This window comes from Danio rerio, chromosome 18 (assembly GCF_052040795.2).
Source record: "Danio rerio strain M-AB ecotype USA chromosome 18, GRCz13ab, whole genome shotgun sequence".
Taxonomy (NCBI): Eukaryota; Metazoa; Chordata; class Actinopteri; order Cypriniformes; family Danionidae; genus Danio; species Danio rerio.
Window position 1 is genome coordinate 40952041 of NC_141038.1, and position 19508 is coordinate 40971548.

A 19508-nucleotide genomic window follows, 5' to 3' on the forward strand; every position below is an offset into this window, starting at 1 on the left:
CCAAAAGTGCCTCTTGCTGGCATTGAATGAATCTACTCATCTACTGTTTTTAATTCAGAAGGCAAACACACACACAAATAAACACACACACACACTGGAAACTGGAGACTGTGGGAAAAACTCAATACACAATTACACAAATATTTATAAAGTATGTGGCATTTTAATGCCAGAATATGTGTCACAGTTGTCACACAAGAACTGATTGTGAAGCAGGTGTATGGTATATTTGGTGAGAGGAAAAGATTTTATCCAGACAAAACTGTATAATCTTAAATATAATTTTCTAAACCAGGAATAAAAATCAAGTTTTATCAAGGCTTTATTTATTTGTTCAGTACTGATGTCTCTAAGTTACCGTTTTCCATAGCGAATACAGAAACCATAGACTTGTGGTTATTTACAGATGCATAAGATAAAGTTTTTAATTTTTTTACAGGTTAAAATATACTGTCGAATGACAAAAGAAAACATGTGATAATATTATTAAATGTACAGAACTACCAATTTCTATCTGGTGGGATGTAAAAATTAGTGACACAGATTAAAATGCACTCAAATTGTAGACTTAAGCAAGTCCCTATGAGCTTTTAAAATATATAACTATGACAAATAAAAACGCATTACAATTTCTGTAAGGTAGGTCTACAGTATGCACTACCAATTGATTTGTCAGTAATAATTGTGTTACAGGTAGATTTCAGTTATACATCAAAATATTCTGTTAGCATTCTAAACAAATCACTAGATGCATTCCTCCAAGTAAAACATGTTAGTCTGAAGTGCAGATAACAGGAGATATTTACCATAATTGAAGTCAAACTTACTATCTAACTAATGCCATCAGTGAATGAGAATGTCTTATTTTTTCTGTTTGATATTTATGGGATCAAGGGCACATTTTAGATTCATTTGGAAGGACATTGCAGGAACAGGACACATTTTATAGGGTCATTGCAAATAAACTTGAGTCACTGGACACAATATTGGATGCTGAAATTGTATTTGTCTGTACAGTCGACATAATTTTGCTGTCTTACTGACAAGGTTTTTGTTAGGACTTTCACTTGTTAGGATTTTTAAAGCTCACTATTCTGCCCTGGAAGTATTTGGGCAGATCAAAGCATGAATCGGATTGAAATATGGTGGGACGCATCATGTCTACAATGCTGCCAAGGCTAACCCGGTCTGACTCTTTAAAGTCTTATATAAAGGGAATCTTTTGATCAAGATGAACAAAGCCAATTTAGGTTTGATCAGTGGTGCCAAATTCAGATATTTTTATTTTTCTTGAAAATCCTACTTGCGAACAAGTCCATTTTTGCAGTTTCTGAACCAAAATAGTTCAGTAAGGTTATCTAAATCCTAAAGATCAGAATTTATTTATTTTTTGTTAACTTTTAAACGTTTGAAGTGGGTGTAAACAATTATATTAAAATGGCTATAAACCTGAAATGTAATTAAAACCTTCAATAAATTAGTACTTGTATGAAAGAGGTCCATGTGGCCATACTAAATACATTTAATCAACACTTTGGTGTTTTAACAAAAACCAATAATTTGATTGACTTTAAAAATGGCATGTAGCAACTTTGCTCAATATGCTACTCATATATTTGAGGACATTGGCATATTAAAAAAAAACACAATTGACCAATGAATTTTGACAATGATTTTAATGATTGATTTAGATATTTTTTTCTAGTTTAAAATATTATTATTTTTTGTTTGTTTGTTTGTTTGTTTTATTGCTAAGCTACAAAAAAGGCAACTTTATTTTATACTGCATTAGTCAATACAAAGCAATGTTTCCTAGTTATTTTTAAATATTGTTAAATAAATTAGGAAGTACCTGTGGCAGCTATATATACCTTTGGCCTACTAGATTCAATCTAGATTGGTTTTTGGCTCTTCATAAGAAAAAGTCTGTGCACCCCTGATCTATAATAAAAGTCAACAGAGGATGATTAGATAGAAACACTCTGGGTGCATTTCCGTAAACCATCGTTAGCCAACTAAGGTCGCAAGTTTCATCATTTCAAACATAGTTTGTTGATTTAGTGTTTGAAGTTTTACTCTGAGTCTGTCTGATGTTTAACTGTGTTAGTAGTTTGAAGTAAACACAAAACATCCATTCATTCATTCATTCATTTTTGGCTTAGTCCCTTTATTAATCTGGGGTCGTCACTGCGGAATTAATTTTAACACAGCTGATTCCCTTCCATCTGCAACCCATCTCTGGAAAACACCCATACACACTCATTAACACTCATAGACTATGGACAATTTAGTTTACCCAATTCACCTGTATCGCATGCCTTTGGACTGTGGGGAAACCAGTGCACGCAGAGGAAACCCACGCGAATGCAGGGGGAACATGCAAACTCCACACAGAAAGGCTAACTGACCCAGCTGAGGCTCGAACCAGCGACCTTCTTGCTGTGAGGCGACAGCACTACCTACTGTGCCATTGCGCAGCACAAAGCATATATATCATATATATTTTTCATTTTGAACGACTTCACCTCTAGGACCACTGCTGTCAATTTAAAAGTTTGTTGAATTATGACATAATTTGATTCTTTGCTTTTTGTTTAACACATTTTGAACAGTTTAGGAAAGATATAGTCGGGAAATTTTAAAACAATTAATACAGACTGGCAAAGATAAATAGATTTACCTTTTGAACCTTCTATTAGATAATACTGCACTTTCCCCCTTCAAATTTGTGTTTTTTACAGAACATTTGAAAAAAAGAAATAACAAATAATATGTAGCCTGGTAATTAGCATCAATTCTTGCAACCACAAAATCCCTACAGTGTCTGTCCAACTAAGTGCTGCTTTCACTGAATTGCATCAAACTGTGGAGCTCATGTGGTGTGCATAAACGTCCAGCCTTTCACTCACGTCCACCTTGTGACGTTTGACAGAAAAGTTCAAAACATCTAAAAATGGCAAATCCATTATCTCAGCAGAGCACTTGCTTTTAGAGTACATGTTTTGCGCTTCCGCCATTAAATTAAAGCTGGAAGTTCAACAGGTTCTTTTCTACTTTTACTGTAATTGTAACACCTGCTGTGTACCAAGTCACACTGCCCCACACCAACAAACGGACTGAGGAATGTATAATAGCTGGTGGGCCACATAGGTGTTACCGTAAAGTGAAGGGGAAAGACTGAAAAAGGAGAAAGAAAAGGGCGTTCTTAGAGGAAGTGAAAGTGAGTGTTTGAGGTAATGAAGCAGAATAGCTTTGCGGTATGATTCAATGAGGTGGAATTGGCTGAGTATCAAACCCACACACTTGCATCTCTACCCTTCTCTGAAGAAGAACAAGTGGCCAAGTCTGTGAGAAAAATGGCACCTGTCATTAAAAGTGACATAAGGCTGCCCTGCTACAGTCTGCAGTGACACTGGGATCCATCCAGGCAGATCGGGCACAGCGCAGTCACTTTAAACAACAACCTCCAATTTTAGAACTGAACAGCGTGGCCTTCAAGGGACAGATCATGCAAAAAACACAGACCCCTGTCATCATTTATTCAGTCTCATGTTATTCCAAACCTGTTTGACTTGCTTTATTTAGTAAGTAAAGCATGCAAGATGTTATAGCTGGCCAAATATTTGCATTTATTTATTTGTTTGATTGATTGATTGATTGATTGATTGATTGATTGATTGATTGATTGATTGATTGATTGATTGAAATTTTAGATTTTTGTTATGTGCAAATAGCAAACTTTGGAAGGGCTATCATGTGTCAAAAATTCAATTCTTCAAACAGAAAGCTTTTCTGTCATTTGGCATTTCAATTTTTGCACCACATTATTCAGAAAATAAATTGCAAGATGATTATAAGCCAAAACACCGAAACCGTGTGTGGTTTCAAGCTAACAAACATAAATAAATAAATAAATAAATAAATAAATAAATAAATAAATACATTAATAAATAAATAAATAAATATTTCCCAGAGATGGGTTGCAGCTAGAAGGGCATTTGCTGCGTAAAACATGAGTTGGCATTTCAGTCAGCTGTGGCGACCCCAGATTAATAAAGGGACTAGGCTGAAAATAAATAAATAAATAAATAAATAAATAAATAAATAAATAAGCAGGCGTATAGAAATTATATTTCATCATTTCATTCGGAAATTATGTTAATAATTAGAAATCCTATTTTAACTAGTAAACTAAATATTTACAAATTTAAAAACTTTTTTTTTTCTATTCCACAGTTATCACCTTGCATTTTGCCATATTTAGCAGTATAAACAGGAATTATTATGGAATTCACTATAATAATATTGGGCAACAAAATATCATTATTAATTCATTTTCCCTTGCCTTAGTCCCTTTGTTTATTAGGGGTTGCCACAGCGGAATGAACTGCCAAATTATCCAGTATGTGTGATGATGGTGGTGGTGACGACATGGAGACAGATTAGATCCAAGTGCAAGAAGTTTAATAGTTCTCAGCAAACAAATCACAAAGCTGAATCGTAGTCGGTTAAGCATGCAAGATTCAGAGTAACCAGGGATAGGCATTAAAATGTTTTAATATAATATAATATAAAAAAGTTGTAAATATAAATCAAAGTATGAGTAAAAAGTAGATCTTTAAAAAGCATTCAACATTATTGACTATTAGGCTGTAAAAAGCTGATGCATTTACATGTAATTTGTGTATGTGTGTAAACGTAACATTCTGTTGTGAATTTAGTTATTGCTCAGCAGGCACACAATGTCATAAGATGCTAATATTAGGTTAGATTTATTAGGTTGTGATGTCAGGTGAACAAAATTCAATGTCTAGCCAGCGTCTCTAAGGACAATCTTATTTTGAGGTCCAATAAGGACTTCAAATGATGCTTATATTAGGTTATGTTAGAAAGTGACTAAAATCCAACTTCAAGCTAGCATCTTAAACCAATGTCATATTGACATCAAAAAATGACATTTATTCTTCAGGTATGGTAACCAAAATCCAACATCTGATAGATGCCATAGTGGTAACATACACTACATCATTAGATGTTGATATTTATTTGACTTTAGGTTGGATGTTTTCTAAACCTCATAGACAAGAAAAAAATAAGTTGTGACTGCAGGTTATCGGAAAATAGCGAAGTAAAAGTACCAATACAGCACTTAGAAATTACTTTCCCCAAAGTACAAAGTGCACATTTTTAAAAGTGCTTGGTAAATTACAATTCCTGAAAAACTACTTAATTACAGTAGTATGAGTATTTATGTAGTTTGTTACTTTACACCACAGGTTATTTGTCATGCTTAGCCCAGTTAGTTGCCCTGGTGAGTCATTGTATCCTCCCCTTGTTATCGCATCTGCTTGATTAGCCTAATTGCTGTCACCTGCATAAATAGCCCTTGTGTTTCAGTGAGTGTTTGTCATTTGCTCTCTCTTGGTTGTAGGCCTGGTTTTTTTTGTGTGGCTCTTTTGTTGCCATGTCTTTCGTTTTATTTTCAATAAACATTTTCCTCATGGACCATTCTTCATGACACTAATGCTAGATGGAACCTTATTATAAAAGGCTGCAAATAAGTTAACATAATTTTTTAAAATTTAATTAATATATGTAAAATTGAGGAAGTACAGTGGCTCAGTGGTTAGCACTGTCGCCTCACAGCAAGAAGATCACTGGCTAGAGTCCTGGCTGGGCCAGTTGGCATTTCTGTGTGGAGTTTTCATGTTCTAGCCATGTTGGCATGGGTTTCCTCCGGGTTCTCCAATTTCCACCACAGTCCAAAAGCATGCATTATGGGAGAATTTCATAAACTAAATTGGTTGTAGTGTATGAGTTTGAGAGTGTATGGGTGTTTCCCATTAATGGGTTTTGGCTGGAAGTGCATCTGCTATGTAAAACATATGCTGACATAGTTGGTGGTTCATAGTTTGTGACCCCTGTTAAATAAGGGACATTTTGGCTTTATGGGAAGCTGTAGGAAAATTAATGAATGAATGTAAAAGTGAAAATGCTCACTTTCAGCTTTTTTTTTTTTTTTTTTTTTTGTTCTTACAATAAAAGCAGAGAAGCTTAAAATGAGGGTGAGTAAATGATAATTAATAAAGGATGTATTTCGTTATACTTAAGTGATATAGTTGAGTAAGTTTAAGTGACTCAGACAAGGTAAGTGATACAACATTCTTAAACAAATCATATTTGATTGTCATCATCTATGGCTTAACTTGAACTAAAGCCAAGAGTTTAATTTATGTTCAATTAAAGACTGCACATCTTTCTTCTGCAAATATGCAATTAAACTGCATATCATAGTATTCATAATATAAATCTCCACCGAGAAAGAAAAAAAAAAGCCAGTTTTATATTTTCTTTCTTAATTTATGATAAGCCATTGGCAAAAACAACTGTGTGGCTGGTAATGATTTTCTCCCTTGATTTATTCAATTGCGTTTAATCTCACATATCCTATAAATTCCATGACTGTTAAAATAGAGACGGCATCTTTTTTCTTTGATGTTCTGAGGCAGTATTGCTTAACTTCAGAATTAATACATTAATAATACTTCCTTGGCTTTAAACATTAAAAAGGTACCTCTTGCTGAAGGTCTTTGATGATTTTCGTTTTCTTTTCCATCTCCATCTTTAAGAACTTTATCTGCATGGAAAAAAGAAAGCATAATAAAGCCTTAGTGACATTTTGTACAGGAAAATAAGCAATAAACTGGGCATGATTTTTAACTTGATTTATAGAAAAAAATGTTTTTAAATACTTTAAAAGTGTAAAGTTGTGTGCATTGCAATATTTTAAGCAAAACTGTGCCATACTCTTCTAATTTAACCTTCACACTCTGCTCTTAAGCCGTAGTCATACTGCACTTTTCACCCCATAGACTTCCATTCATTCAGCAGACCGGAAATGCAAGCTTGTCCAAAAAGTTTAGTATGTTGCTGTGTAGCAAAGTTCAATTTCAAAATTCCAAAAATTGAATTCCAGTAGAGGTTTAGTGAGCACTTGGTCTATATATATATATGATATATATCTATATATATATATATATATATATATATTGGTCTATATATATATATTGGTCTATATATATATATGATATAACCTATATATATATTATAACCTATTACCTTATTAAAATAATGGCTGTTTATTAGTACTCAAAGAGGCAATAACCTTAATAACTATTAGTAAGTATTTAGTATATTATTAAGTGCTGCTTATAAATAGTTATTAAGGTAGTAGTTGGGTTTAGGTATGAGGTAATATTATGAATGTAGAATATGATCATGCAAAATATGTACTGTACTAATAAACAAATAAATTTAGTTTTAATTATAGGCATGTAATAAAGAGAATCCTTCCTGAGTAAAGTGTTTAAATATATAAATAAAAACATTGTATATGAATTATTTCTGACCTGACAATACTGAGAGTACATTTATATATACTGTATGACTGTATTTGAAAGCAGACAAAAAATATATATTATTTTTGTTTGTTTATTTGTTTGTTTGTTTGTTTCTTTCTAATATGATTTATTTGATAATTGTGCTGTGAATCTTTTAAATCTACTTTATTTATTTTTTAGAGAGCTGATTTAGGGGTTTTCCCAGATTGAATACAGAAAGAAAGAATGAAACCGAATAACAAGTGTATTTCAGACCTTACTGTATATTCAATGTTTATAACAGCAATGCAAATTCATGAAAACCTTTACCCCTGGTGAACTGAACTCAAATGAAAAGAAAACCATATAAAAAAAATATTCCAACACGACCTATATGGAATACAAATGCAGGAGTGAAGGTTTCCCAAAACAATCCCGAGTGTGGAACAAAACAGCCAAAAAAGAATCAGAAGTGTTTACAGCCCTGAGGGTGAACCGCAACACCAATCAAATAGAACGTTCCACTATTGCTCCTTATTCCTTATTCACCAGCTCAGCCCTGAATGTCAAACTTCCTCAACTCTCTCTCTTGCTCTCTCTCTCAGTCTCTCTCTCTCTCTCTCTCTCTCTCTCTCTCTCTCTCTCTCTCTCTCTTGCCTCCAGTCTTTGCAGACACTGACAAAAAATAACAACACATCTAAATACAGAGGTCGAGCAGCTGTGCGTTTCCAGCAGACCTGCGGGTCTATTCAGTCTGATTAGCACTTTAATTGAATTCAGCCCAACTTCACATATTGATATACTGCAGCCAATGCATACATATTTTTTGCAATCTTGGTTTGTGGATTACAACAGAGTGGTGTCTTGATTCTCATTTCCTAGTTTCATGCGGCTTTTGTTTGTAAACTATACAGTATATGCATCCTGAGTGTAATTTTTGGGTGTCTACACTAAAATATTTTTATTTGTCGAAAACTTCAAAGTTTTATGCTGTGATTTTTCAAAATAATTTTAGGAAAGGTAATTGAACGTAAATATACCAATATTTCCACACTTATAATAGGACTGATTAGCAGTATTAAAGCAATTGTTTTAACCATCAGTTATAACATTTCAATTCAAATCCTTAAATTTGACCCTGAACTAAAAAATCCCTCATAAGTGAAGATTTGTGAAAATTGAGATTGATTCTATTGATATGTGGTTTATTAGGATAGAACAATATTTTGCTGAGATAATACTTCGAATAACTGGAATCTGATGATTATAAAAGTTATAACACTGAAAAAATAAAACTGCTTTTATAATTGTCCAAATTTTATTCTTAGCAATGCATATTAATTTTCAAACAATTAGGTTTGCCACATTAAAAATCAAAAAATGAGCAATAGCTAAAAATCGATTGCATGGTTAAAAATTATAGTTTTTTTTTTTTTTAAGCCAGAATTGATTATAATATTAAGCAAAGATTATGTTCTATGAAGATATTTTGTTAATGTCCTACTGTAAATATATCAGCACTCAAATTAGTTGCTTAGCAACTTCAAAACGTTTGAACGTTTGTCATTCATTCATTTGTTCATTCATTCATTTATTCATTTATTTATTATTTAACCCTCAGACTCCACATTTTCAAATAGTTTTGTCTCAATCAAATATTGTAATTAACAAGCAATACATCAATGGAAAGCAGTTTATTGGTCCAAGTAGACTGAAGTAATGGATTCTGAATATTAAGTTTGTCACATGCCATGAGTCTTGAATGCCAATTTAAACCTATTGAAATATAATAATAATAATAATAATAATAATAATAATAATAATAATAATAATAATAATAATAATAATAATAACACTATATATATATATATATATATATATATATATATATATATATATATATATATATATATATATATATATATATATTTATTTATTTTTTCCTTGCAAGGGCATCCACAGCGTCAAACTTGTGCTAGATAAGTTAGTGGTTCATTTCGCTGTGGCTACCCCAGTTAAAGAAAAGCTAAATTGAGAAACAGGATTATACATCTGATATGAAAGGAGTCCCTACAGTGGCATTTGCCAAAAAAAAAAAGGATTAATGAAGACTTTTGCATTTGTTATGTATCCTGTGTGCACGACATAAATATTGCATGCACTCAACATAATTAGCACCTGTGTATGGCATAAACAAACATATCACCTGTGCACAACATGCACTGCATGCGGACAACATAGACATACATATCGCGTGCACATGTATGCAGCCTTGTAATTAGTAACTTTTTTTAAATTTTGTATTATTATTTTTAGCATAATGACTTGAATACACCAAGCTTAAATCTTAGATGAAGTCACACAACGATTGGACTGCTTCTACTTGTTTCCAATATGATGCAAGGATAAATGAAGAACAGGTTCTTTGTTTGACTAAAGTGTTTCCTTAAAGGCCCGTGCACATCGAGACGTTATTTGCTCGCGTTTTCCATCAACTTTTAGTGCCTCGTGACTAAATAAAGGGCGTCAATGTGATTGTGCACACCAACGCGCAAAACACCAGGCGCAAAAGCTCCATTAAAAAAAAAAAAAAACGCCTCATGCTCGTTTTTTTATTTGACACGCTGCGTTAAAACCTTCTCCACCAAACAGGGAGGCACTTTTGTTCACGTGCACAGAGCTGCTGCAGTTACTGTAAACAGCACTTGGAGGCGCTCAAGTGCAAAACTGTCAATGCAAGCGCAAATTAAAGAAGATGCCCAGAGATTATATAAACGTGGATCTGCTTATTGCTCTGTGAACAATAATAATTTTTTCATCGCTAGAGCAGGAGCTGCTATTTAAATAATCTATGCTTGTTCGATTCACCAGAAACTTTAACAACAAGCGTGTGAACTTCCTCTCTTCCTCTTCTTCTGTGTTACAAGCGGGTTTCGGAAGCTCAAAGTTGAGTAGCGCCATCTAACTTCAAGGAGTGATTTTGCGTACTCTTCTGCTTGATGCCAGTGAAAATCGATTAAGTTTAAATGCAGAAAAACGTCTCGTAAAACACTGATGATAAACACAAATGAAAAGCGTCCCGGTGTGTATGAGCCTTTACTCATCATAGTTTTATGAATTTAAGAAGCAGAAAATATTGTCTTATTTAGTCTAGGATTTGCCTAGGAAAACTCTCTAAAACAGCCTTTGCATTAGGCTTATTTTTTTTTTATTAAGCTCCATTCACACTTACAGTGCTTTTGTTGCCACATGTTACCAAGATATCTTACTGCAATGGCAAAAACCATCCACTGTTCTCAATTGATTGTTCACATTAAACAATTTATGAAGCAGTTCCCCTCAAATGTTTGTTTTTGGCAGCAAGAAAACCAATTCATATAATACAAAAGGGAGTAAACATCATTCAAAAATGTAACTAGGCAACTGGAATGCCCACTTACGACCTAACCATCAGCCAGTGCCGACAAGCAGCGATAAAGTTGCTAGCAGTCTACATGGGACTTAAGCACTGTGTTCAAGGTCAAGAAAAACAAAGCCCACATAACTAACTTCATAACATGACATATTTATAAGTAACTTGCTTACTGTGTACAAATTTATACAAACAATACACAACTTGCTCATACAAGTTAGACACATACTAATGTCAAACAAACAAGTCACATTGCTTCAAGATTGGCTGAAATTCACATAAACATAACCGCTTTTAGGCTTGTTGGTAAAATATTATTCATATAATCACAAGTAAGATTGCAAAGCCGTACTTCCATTACATCTAAACCTTTAAGAGTCAAGAAACATATACATGCAATACAAATTAATTCTAAGATTTTCAAAATGCATCACTATACTGTTGTGTTGTGTTCATGTAGTTGTTGTGTCATGTAATATAACATGTGTTTGTTCCATGTGCTTCAATTTGTTTATATCATGTGACTCCTTTGTTCTGTTTTCCCGCCGTTTGTTTATGTTTATTAGTTCCACCTGTGTCACGCACCAGTTTGATCACATCTTGTATATTTATATCCCTGAGTTCAGTTTATTCTTTGTCTGATATTGTATTGTAACAAATCCTTGTCCTGCCTGTGGTTTGATGTTTCCAGTTCCTGTTGTGATTGCTATTGTGTAAATTAATGTGTTATTTATAATTCCTGTTTGTGAGTGAGTCTACTCACTCTAGACTCACTCTAGATTCAGAACCTAGTATTTAACTGCAGACAGTGATAAAAGCTTTGAGATATCCATCCTCTGCTTGCATCCACTTCCTTACAAATACCACTTAAACCTAAAATAGATATTAATGTGAGTGTTTCAGTGGTTAACAACTAGCCTAGAGCAACATTTGCTGGTCAATTCGGAGTTGATTCAAGAGAAAATAGTGATGCATTTTGAATCTTCCTTTAAGTTTTTGTCACAGCTCTAAATACATAAATTATTACTAGACAATAAATTGAGCTCTTATATGAAGACACACAATCAGTCTGTGCAAGAAACAGAACATTATTTACAAGATTATTAATCTGTAAAAAGCGTTTAGTTACTTTAAAAGGTGAGTTAACCTATTGTACATTGGAATTGTTTAAATTGGCTTACCTTTTTTAATCTTTGCCATTTTTTTATTTTTTTTTATTTTAAAGGATAAAGTATTTTTAAGGCTTGGTTGTCTTTATAATATGCAAAGCAATGTGTGCTCATGCTTCATTTGTAGAAAATCATGTTATTTTTCATATATCATATATACTGCTATTCAGCTAACATGAAAATGACATATTTCCTAGTTCCTCTGAAAGGGCCGCCCTCAAGAGGCTCTGATTGGTCAGCTAACATGTACTGTGATTTGTAGATTGACTCCATGCGCTTTTGCACTGTGTAAATACCGTCAGTCAGAGTAGCTGTTGAGCATATCAGTTTGAGCCTAAATCAGACAGAGGCTGAAAAGGACACAGACACTTTAAAATAACATCTGACAAATGTCTTTCACATATATTTGGAATAAGCATGTGTAAGTAAAACATTCACATATCTTTTGCAAGTTTGTTGTTTGAGATGTAGAACACAGGGAAAGCGGCTGCATAGAGAGACACTGCTGAGATGCTGAAGGGTATGGCTGTTTACAGGAGTTTGACAGATAAATACAAATTTGTACCTAAATTGTAGGAAGTTGTTTACATCCTTGTATACATCCTTGCTACAACATACCATTAACGCTAGGAACTGTGCATGGTGTTCAATTTTAACAAATAAAAATATCAGGTTGGGGCTCACAATCCTCAGGTTCGTCTATTATGGTTGGAGCTGCTTCTCCAACCTTAATAGGAGCTTCTAGCTAAATCAAGCACTGAACTGGAAGAGATTCTGGAAGCTGTCAAATGCTAACTATTTATTTTTTAAATAATTCTCTTGAACATTATTAAAATTAAATTGTAACCACTCTTCTCTTTGTGTCATGTCCTCTGGAAGCCCAAATACAGAAACAGAACAAGCTCTTTGGAAATAGCAGTGTATGGACAGCATTTTAGCTTTCTGTGCTATAACATTATAGCGTCTCTGGCCACGCCCCTTTGCTACACAAGGGTGTATGCGCATGGTAAATGCAGGTAACCTGAAGTGTTTGTGATCCCACTAGCCTGGACATACTTTTTTTGTTGTCCCCAAACTTTGTTTGCTACTCAGTAAAAGCCAATAGCTACGTCCCAAATCGCATACTTATGCACTATTCTATGCCATTTTGTAGTATAAATAGTGTAAGTAGTGCGTTCACACTGAAAACTCTAAAAATAATAAGTGCACTTTAATTACCCGGATGATGCACTCATTCAGCCGCTAAAATGAAGTGTGTAATGATGGACACTTCACGCACTCAACGACCGCAGGTTTGCTTACATAGCGGAAGGGGCGGAGCTATCGGACGCACATGTTGAATAACTTTATTTAATTTGGATGGTGAAAGCAAAATTCTTTTACGAGAGTGATTATAGCGCCTCCCGATAGTGATTGCGGCAACACTCACGGCAGGTATTATTTGATAATTCGGCCGTTTACTTCACTGATTTGGCAACCGTCAAACGTCATCAGGGAAACGGTTTAAATTTCCGCTTAGTAAAAAAAACATTAGTGTGCCATTTGGGATGCCACTACATACATATACTACCCTGTTGAGTGTGTAAGTGCATAAGTACATAGTGCATGAGTGCATAGTGTAGAGTGTGCCATTTGGGACGCAGCTAATGTCTCCTTTGCATTCAACTTTGAGCGTATTACATTCAGAGATGTTGTTTATGTTCACAGAGCCACAGTACACATAAACCAGAGTTAAAAATATTATATCATAGTAGACCACCCCTTTAAGGCAATAGGTTTTCTTAAAAAATAAATAAATAAATAAATAAATAAAAATCCAAGATAACTAATCTTTTTTTTTTTTTTTTTTTTTAACATTATACTTTTTATCGACCACCCATCAAATTTTCCTGAGTGTATTCACAATATGAGCTTGAGATGTGTTTACTACAGTGAGGGAGAATGTGTGTTATATTGTTCATCAAATGGTATTCATTTTAATACTGGAGGCTAAGATTACATTCGTGCGATCAAACTGCAAGACTGACTACAGTTGTGGATTTGTTGTAATTAAAGCACCTTATAAGACATCAGTCAGAAGCCATGGGTATTCATTTTGTTTTGACTGTATGTTTTTATTTACTGCTTACAGATAAATCCCTTTATGAATCACGCAGGACCAGGATCTTGTATTCGGAGTATTACAGACTGTTAGGAAACCCAATCTTATATAAGACATTTCTTTGAGTGAATTTAGCCAAATCATTTTGATGACAGACTTTGGCTCAAGCATTTCTGAAAGACTTAAACAACATTGGAGATGGTGTGTATTCAGATTGGTCTCCTGGTTAAAATGAGTTCATGCCATGTCTTAATTACTGTAATTATGAGACTCCAACTTGTGAAAAGAGTTCAGACACTCGTGTAATTTGTAATTACAACTAATAAACTGGGAATTTCTCAGAGCTCCGACTTGCAGAGCTCTTACAGTTGCAGATTAAAGCTGAACATGCCATGTCTATACAATTTTAATCACAAGTTTCCAAATTGTCACATCGTTTTAGAACTTGTAATTACAGTTCGTCTTTTGCTTTTCATTGTAAAATGACAGCAATGATGAAATAAATGTAGACCTACCATATGGATCAACAGAGGTGGTCATTTTAACATTCAGATGTCAGATTTGTAAATTTAATTACTTTAACATAAAACCCATATAACTATAATACCCTGACTTTACTTAAATGTGTGTATATTTTATGCTAACATTGTCATTTTATTAAAATTATTTAAAAATACACACAAAAGTGTTCCTGGGTATTCCTATCTCGATGGCCATAACTGTCATATTGACAACATGCATTTTAGCATCCAGTACACAACTTAAAGGTGCAGCAGGTGATTGTCTTCAGAAACATTTATTTGTTTTTCTAGTTGAAAGTCTCTTCACAGTCCAATTGTAATGATTAAAGTGAATGATCTAAATGTGTTTATATGTATTTTTATAGTCGGGGCATCCAACATTATGCACAAAAACACAGCTAAAGAGAGCATGGTGAAAAACTCATGACATTATTATTTTTTTCAATTTATTGTTATTTTAGAAGAACTATGCTTTCCACAAGCTAAACCATTCTCTCAGTTCATGAATTTTGATTATGCAATTTTAATAAGATAATATGAACTTTATTCCGCTTAGCAAAACAGTTTAGTCTCAGCATAATGCTAACAGCTCAACATAATAGCTAGATTATATAAAGGTTGTCATAAAAAGACACAAAAGGTCACAGCTCGTTGGGCCGTTTCAACAGAAGTGTAAAATGTTAACATTGCCTGAGCCTAACGGGCACATTGTTGCAGCTTGTGAATATATCTGGGGTTGTGAATCGGCTTTGCTATCTGTAATTGGTGTCAATTGGTGGTGAACTGTTCACAGAATGGAAAGAATGGCTGGAGCTGGCAAAATGCTAATTCTCCGAGATTCATTCTCATTCTGAACACGAGCCGCTGTGTCTCTTTCCCCCGCAGTACTGCACGCAGCCACACACAGAGATGAAACAAGAAAAGTTGCATGCCGATAATTGTGTATCTCCTCCAGAGTCAGCAAGGTGCTTCCCACAGTTTTCCATAATTACTGTAACATAACTCTTCCAGAACGAAAGGTAAATGCCTAAAATAGAATAGACTCGCTCCGGCCCTTACACGCCGTCTCAGTGACTTTAATGAGGATTCCAGCTTTTTCCTGGTAATTAGTTTCGATGGGGTGAGCAAAGAGAGTGCAGCGGTGACACAGCAGAATGAAGCCAACATTCTACATGGAGGAAATGGGATGTTTAACATGCTTTAATAGAGCAGTAACTAAACCTAGAAAGAAGAAATAAATAAAAATAGAAAATAAAGAAAAAATATATTCTGGACTGATCTACTTAAGACAGATTTTTCCTGTAGGCGGATTTATTTTTATTTTACTGTAATGCCTTTTTTTTATATTTTTTTTTTTCAAATGTACTTTTTTATTTTTCTATAATTTATTTTGTATATTAAGTTGATGAAAAATAACGTTGACAGCATTGCACTAGTCTTGTGAAGTATACACACAGTTATCTTCATTTTTGGAAATCTGCCCTCTAAAAAATACTGTTATACAAAACAAAACAAAAAGTAACGCACCAATTTGCATTAACATATAATTTCGACAACATCTAACTTCAATTATCTGAAGTTCAGATAACAAACTTCATCATGTTAGCCAAATGTTTTCCTCTTCAATCAGAGACATTTTACATAGTAAAAACCTCAAATTTCTAAGTCCAGTACTCAAAAAAAAAAAAAAAAGTGGTTTCAATTAGGTTTATTTTTTATTAAAATTGAAAACAAACCCAGTGTTATGTACACTCAATATATATATATATATATATATATATATATATATATATATATATATATATATATATATATATATATATATATATATATATATATATGACCAATATTAAACGAGTAGCAGTGCAATATGGCTGTATATCGGCACTGGTGGGAGGCGTGCATTGCCTTAGTGCCCCCACCAGTGCCGATATACAGCCATATTGCACTGCTACGAGTGTGATATTGCATTTATACAACAGTTTGATGGCATAATTGTGTATATAAAAACAAAATCAAACATGGAGAGTCTCAAAAACACTTTTGTATGAGGAACTACTTTCTTCCGGATTCAAATCATAATCTGACAGTTAAACAGCTGAGCAAGCATCTTTTAAACTTTAAATCTGTAGTGTCTGCTTTTTGCTGGCTGTATGTGGGCGGAGTAATTCACAAAGGGTAAAGAGCCTGTACGGGTGCTGATATTACTTAAATATATCAGGGCTATCAGCCAATCAGATTCGAGAACCAGACAGAACTGTTGTATGTATATATATTTGCTTGTTCTAAATTCTTTAATAAAATAATAAAATAAGCTGGTTCAACACAGTTCTTGAGATTTTATTGGGACATATATATATATATATATATATATATATATATATATATATATGGGGAATTTAAGATTTTCTGAATTTGTTAAGATCTTACTTTTTCCTAACAACACAGACTTAATACATTTTTACTCAAGATTTCATGTTAAACACTAATTAAACAACCTCTCATTATTGTGAATTGACATGTTTATAAATAAATAAACAAAGTAATAAACGGATGATTGTAACTGATTAATCCCCTATGAACAAGTAAACTGCATGGATTTGTGAGTAATCACATAAATGGCAAAATGCCACAGCCTATTATCATTAGTATTTTGACCCATGCATTCCCCAAAAGCCAAGTTAATGTGATTAGCTGTTTGAGCCGATTGTATTTGTATAGTTTAACACATCAGTTTAAAGGGTCTCACAGTGGCCTGCTGTTTCTCTGCACGCTCAGCTGCATCATCCAGTTGTTTCTGCAGAGCTGCCTGGAGTGACTTCATCTCATCCCTGTGAATGAGAGAGAAAAACAAATGGAAAACAGTGAGTGAGAGAGCACAGGGGAATAGTGAACACAATGACCACTCTAGGGCCTACTTTTATCTTAAATGTCTCATATACACATTCTAAACCACACATACTGTCATCCCATTTCTGAACGTGAGCACAACAAAAGATTCACCATATAAACCTGAGTATAAATGACTACATATGCATTAAAATAAATAATAATAAAATAAAAAAGTGATAAGGATAATGATGCTTAGTAATGTCAATGTGTATTTTTTTTTTACCAAATATTATGATATCTTTGAAATAATTTGTCATGTTTGGGCATTCAGGAAAGATTAAGTAACTGTAGGGTCTGTACTCACAACAGCAACAAAATAATGTGCTAAATTGTTTATTAAACATACAGGGCTCTATTTTGACGATCCATGCGCAAAGTGCAAAGCGCAGGACGCAAACGTATTAAGGGTGTGTCAGAGTCCACTTTTGCTAATATAAGGATGGAAAAATCTGCTTGTGCCCCATGTGGTGTAAAACCTGACAGGTGGGTAAATCTGAGCTTGTTTTTAATAAAACAAATAAAAATATGCATATAACAAATAATACTGCTAATAATAAAAACATCACACAAAAGCAAATTGTTATGAATAAACTGAAAAAGCCCCCCCGAGATGAAGAAGGCATGACAGTATGGTTATTATATTCATGTAGGCTAGAAAATAATATGTTTTGTAATATTTTAATCCCTTATATTTATATAATATATTTCCTTATTATATCCTATTTATGTCCTTAACATTTTCATTCTTTTTCATATGTAAAGATACTTGTGTATTTCTGTGCATCCTGTTTGTATTAAGCAATGTGTAAGCGAGGCACATAACTAACGCGCTCTGCGCTGGACAATAGACCAGCTTTGTTCTGGTCTGTAAACAGTCTATTAAAGATTCTCAAAATAGCAACGCGCCAGCAATGCGCCACAACACGCCTCCTTTTTTAGACTAGAACGCCTATGGGCGCACATATGAGCGCAAATGCATTTTGCTATTTAAACACAGTGGAGCAAAACGTCAAAACGACTCTTGCGCCAAGCTGAAACAAGCAAACAACAATTGTGTCGCGCTTTGCACCTCATTGTGCCGGATGTATGATAGGGCCCACAGATTTCTTATACTTATACATTAACTGCACCAGTAAAAAGATCTAAAACAAGTATCCTTTTCTGCTCGCCGATGCTGCATTTATTTGATCAAAAAGTCAATTTTGTGCAATATCATTTCCCTGTGAACTGTTTTTTATATTTATTTTTAAAATGCAATTTATTGATTTTGTGATTATAGACAGTATTGAGTTAATTTTTTTTGTCCAACTATTATGTCCAAAAAAGTAAGACTTTTTAAAACTGCTTTTATTCATCACAGACATGTTAAATCTGTCATAAATGTAAAGGCATGTATAATGTTACAAAAATGTTTAAAATGCTGATTTTTTTATACATTTCTAATTATCAATGATTTCTAAAAAGTACAGTATACAGTATTACTATATTCATTCATTTATTAATTTTCTTTTCAGCTTAGTCCCTTTATTAATCCAGGGTTGCCACAGTGGGATGATCTGCCAACTTATCCAGCACATGTTTTACATAGCGGATACCCTTCCAGCTGCAACCTATCTCTGGAAAACATCCATACACACTCATTTACTTATTAACTACGGACAACTTCGCCTACCTTATTCACCTATAGAGCAAGTCTTTGGACTGTGGGGGAAACCGGAGCATCCGGAGGAAACCCGTGGGGAGAACATACAAACTCCCCACAGAAATGCCAACTGACTCAGCAGAGGCTTGAACCAGCGACCTTCTTGCTGCGAGGTGACAGCACTACCTACTGCGCATTCGCATTGCTTAATATTACTATATATTATGCTAATTTAAGAAATTATAAATTTAATCAGCATATTAGAATAATTTCAAAATGTCCATCTGACATAAAAATTAGAAACATTTCACAATAAATATGTTTCATTATATTTTTTAACAAAAGCAGCTTAAAAAACAATGAGCAGAATAATGTTTACTAATTTTAATCAA

At 33.7% G+C, this 19508-nt stretch overlaps 1 protein-coding gene and 1 long non-coding RNA gene across 3 annotated transcripts in view; one reads left to right on the top strand and one right to left on the bottom strand.

The window, feature by feature from the left end:
• Window positions 1-19508, bottom strand: part of luzp2 (leucine zipper protein 2) — a 251221-nt gene that overhangs the window by 51061 nt on the left and 180652 nt on the right. For both annotated transcript variants that reach the window (NM_001099255.1, NM_001114715.1), the window contains 2 exon segments: window positions 6575-6637; window positions 17332-17413. In NM_001099255.1, the coding sequence (NP_001092725.1) occupies window positions 6575-6637; window positions 17332-17413 (145 nt within the window).
• On the top strand, window positions 10003-14781 carry LOC147839792 (uncharacterized). Its single transcript, XR_015515183.1, has 3 exons — window positions 10003-11123; window positions 11252-13057; window positions 13604-14781. It is a non-coding gene; the product is annotated as an uncharacterized LOC147839792 (long non-coding RNA).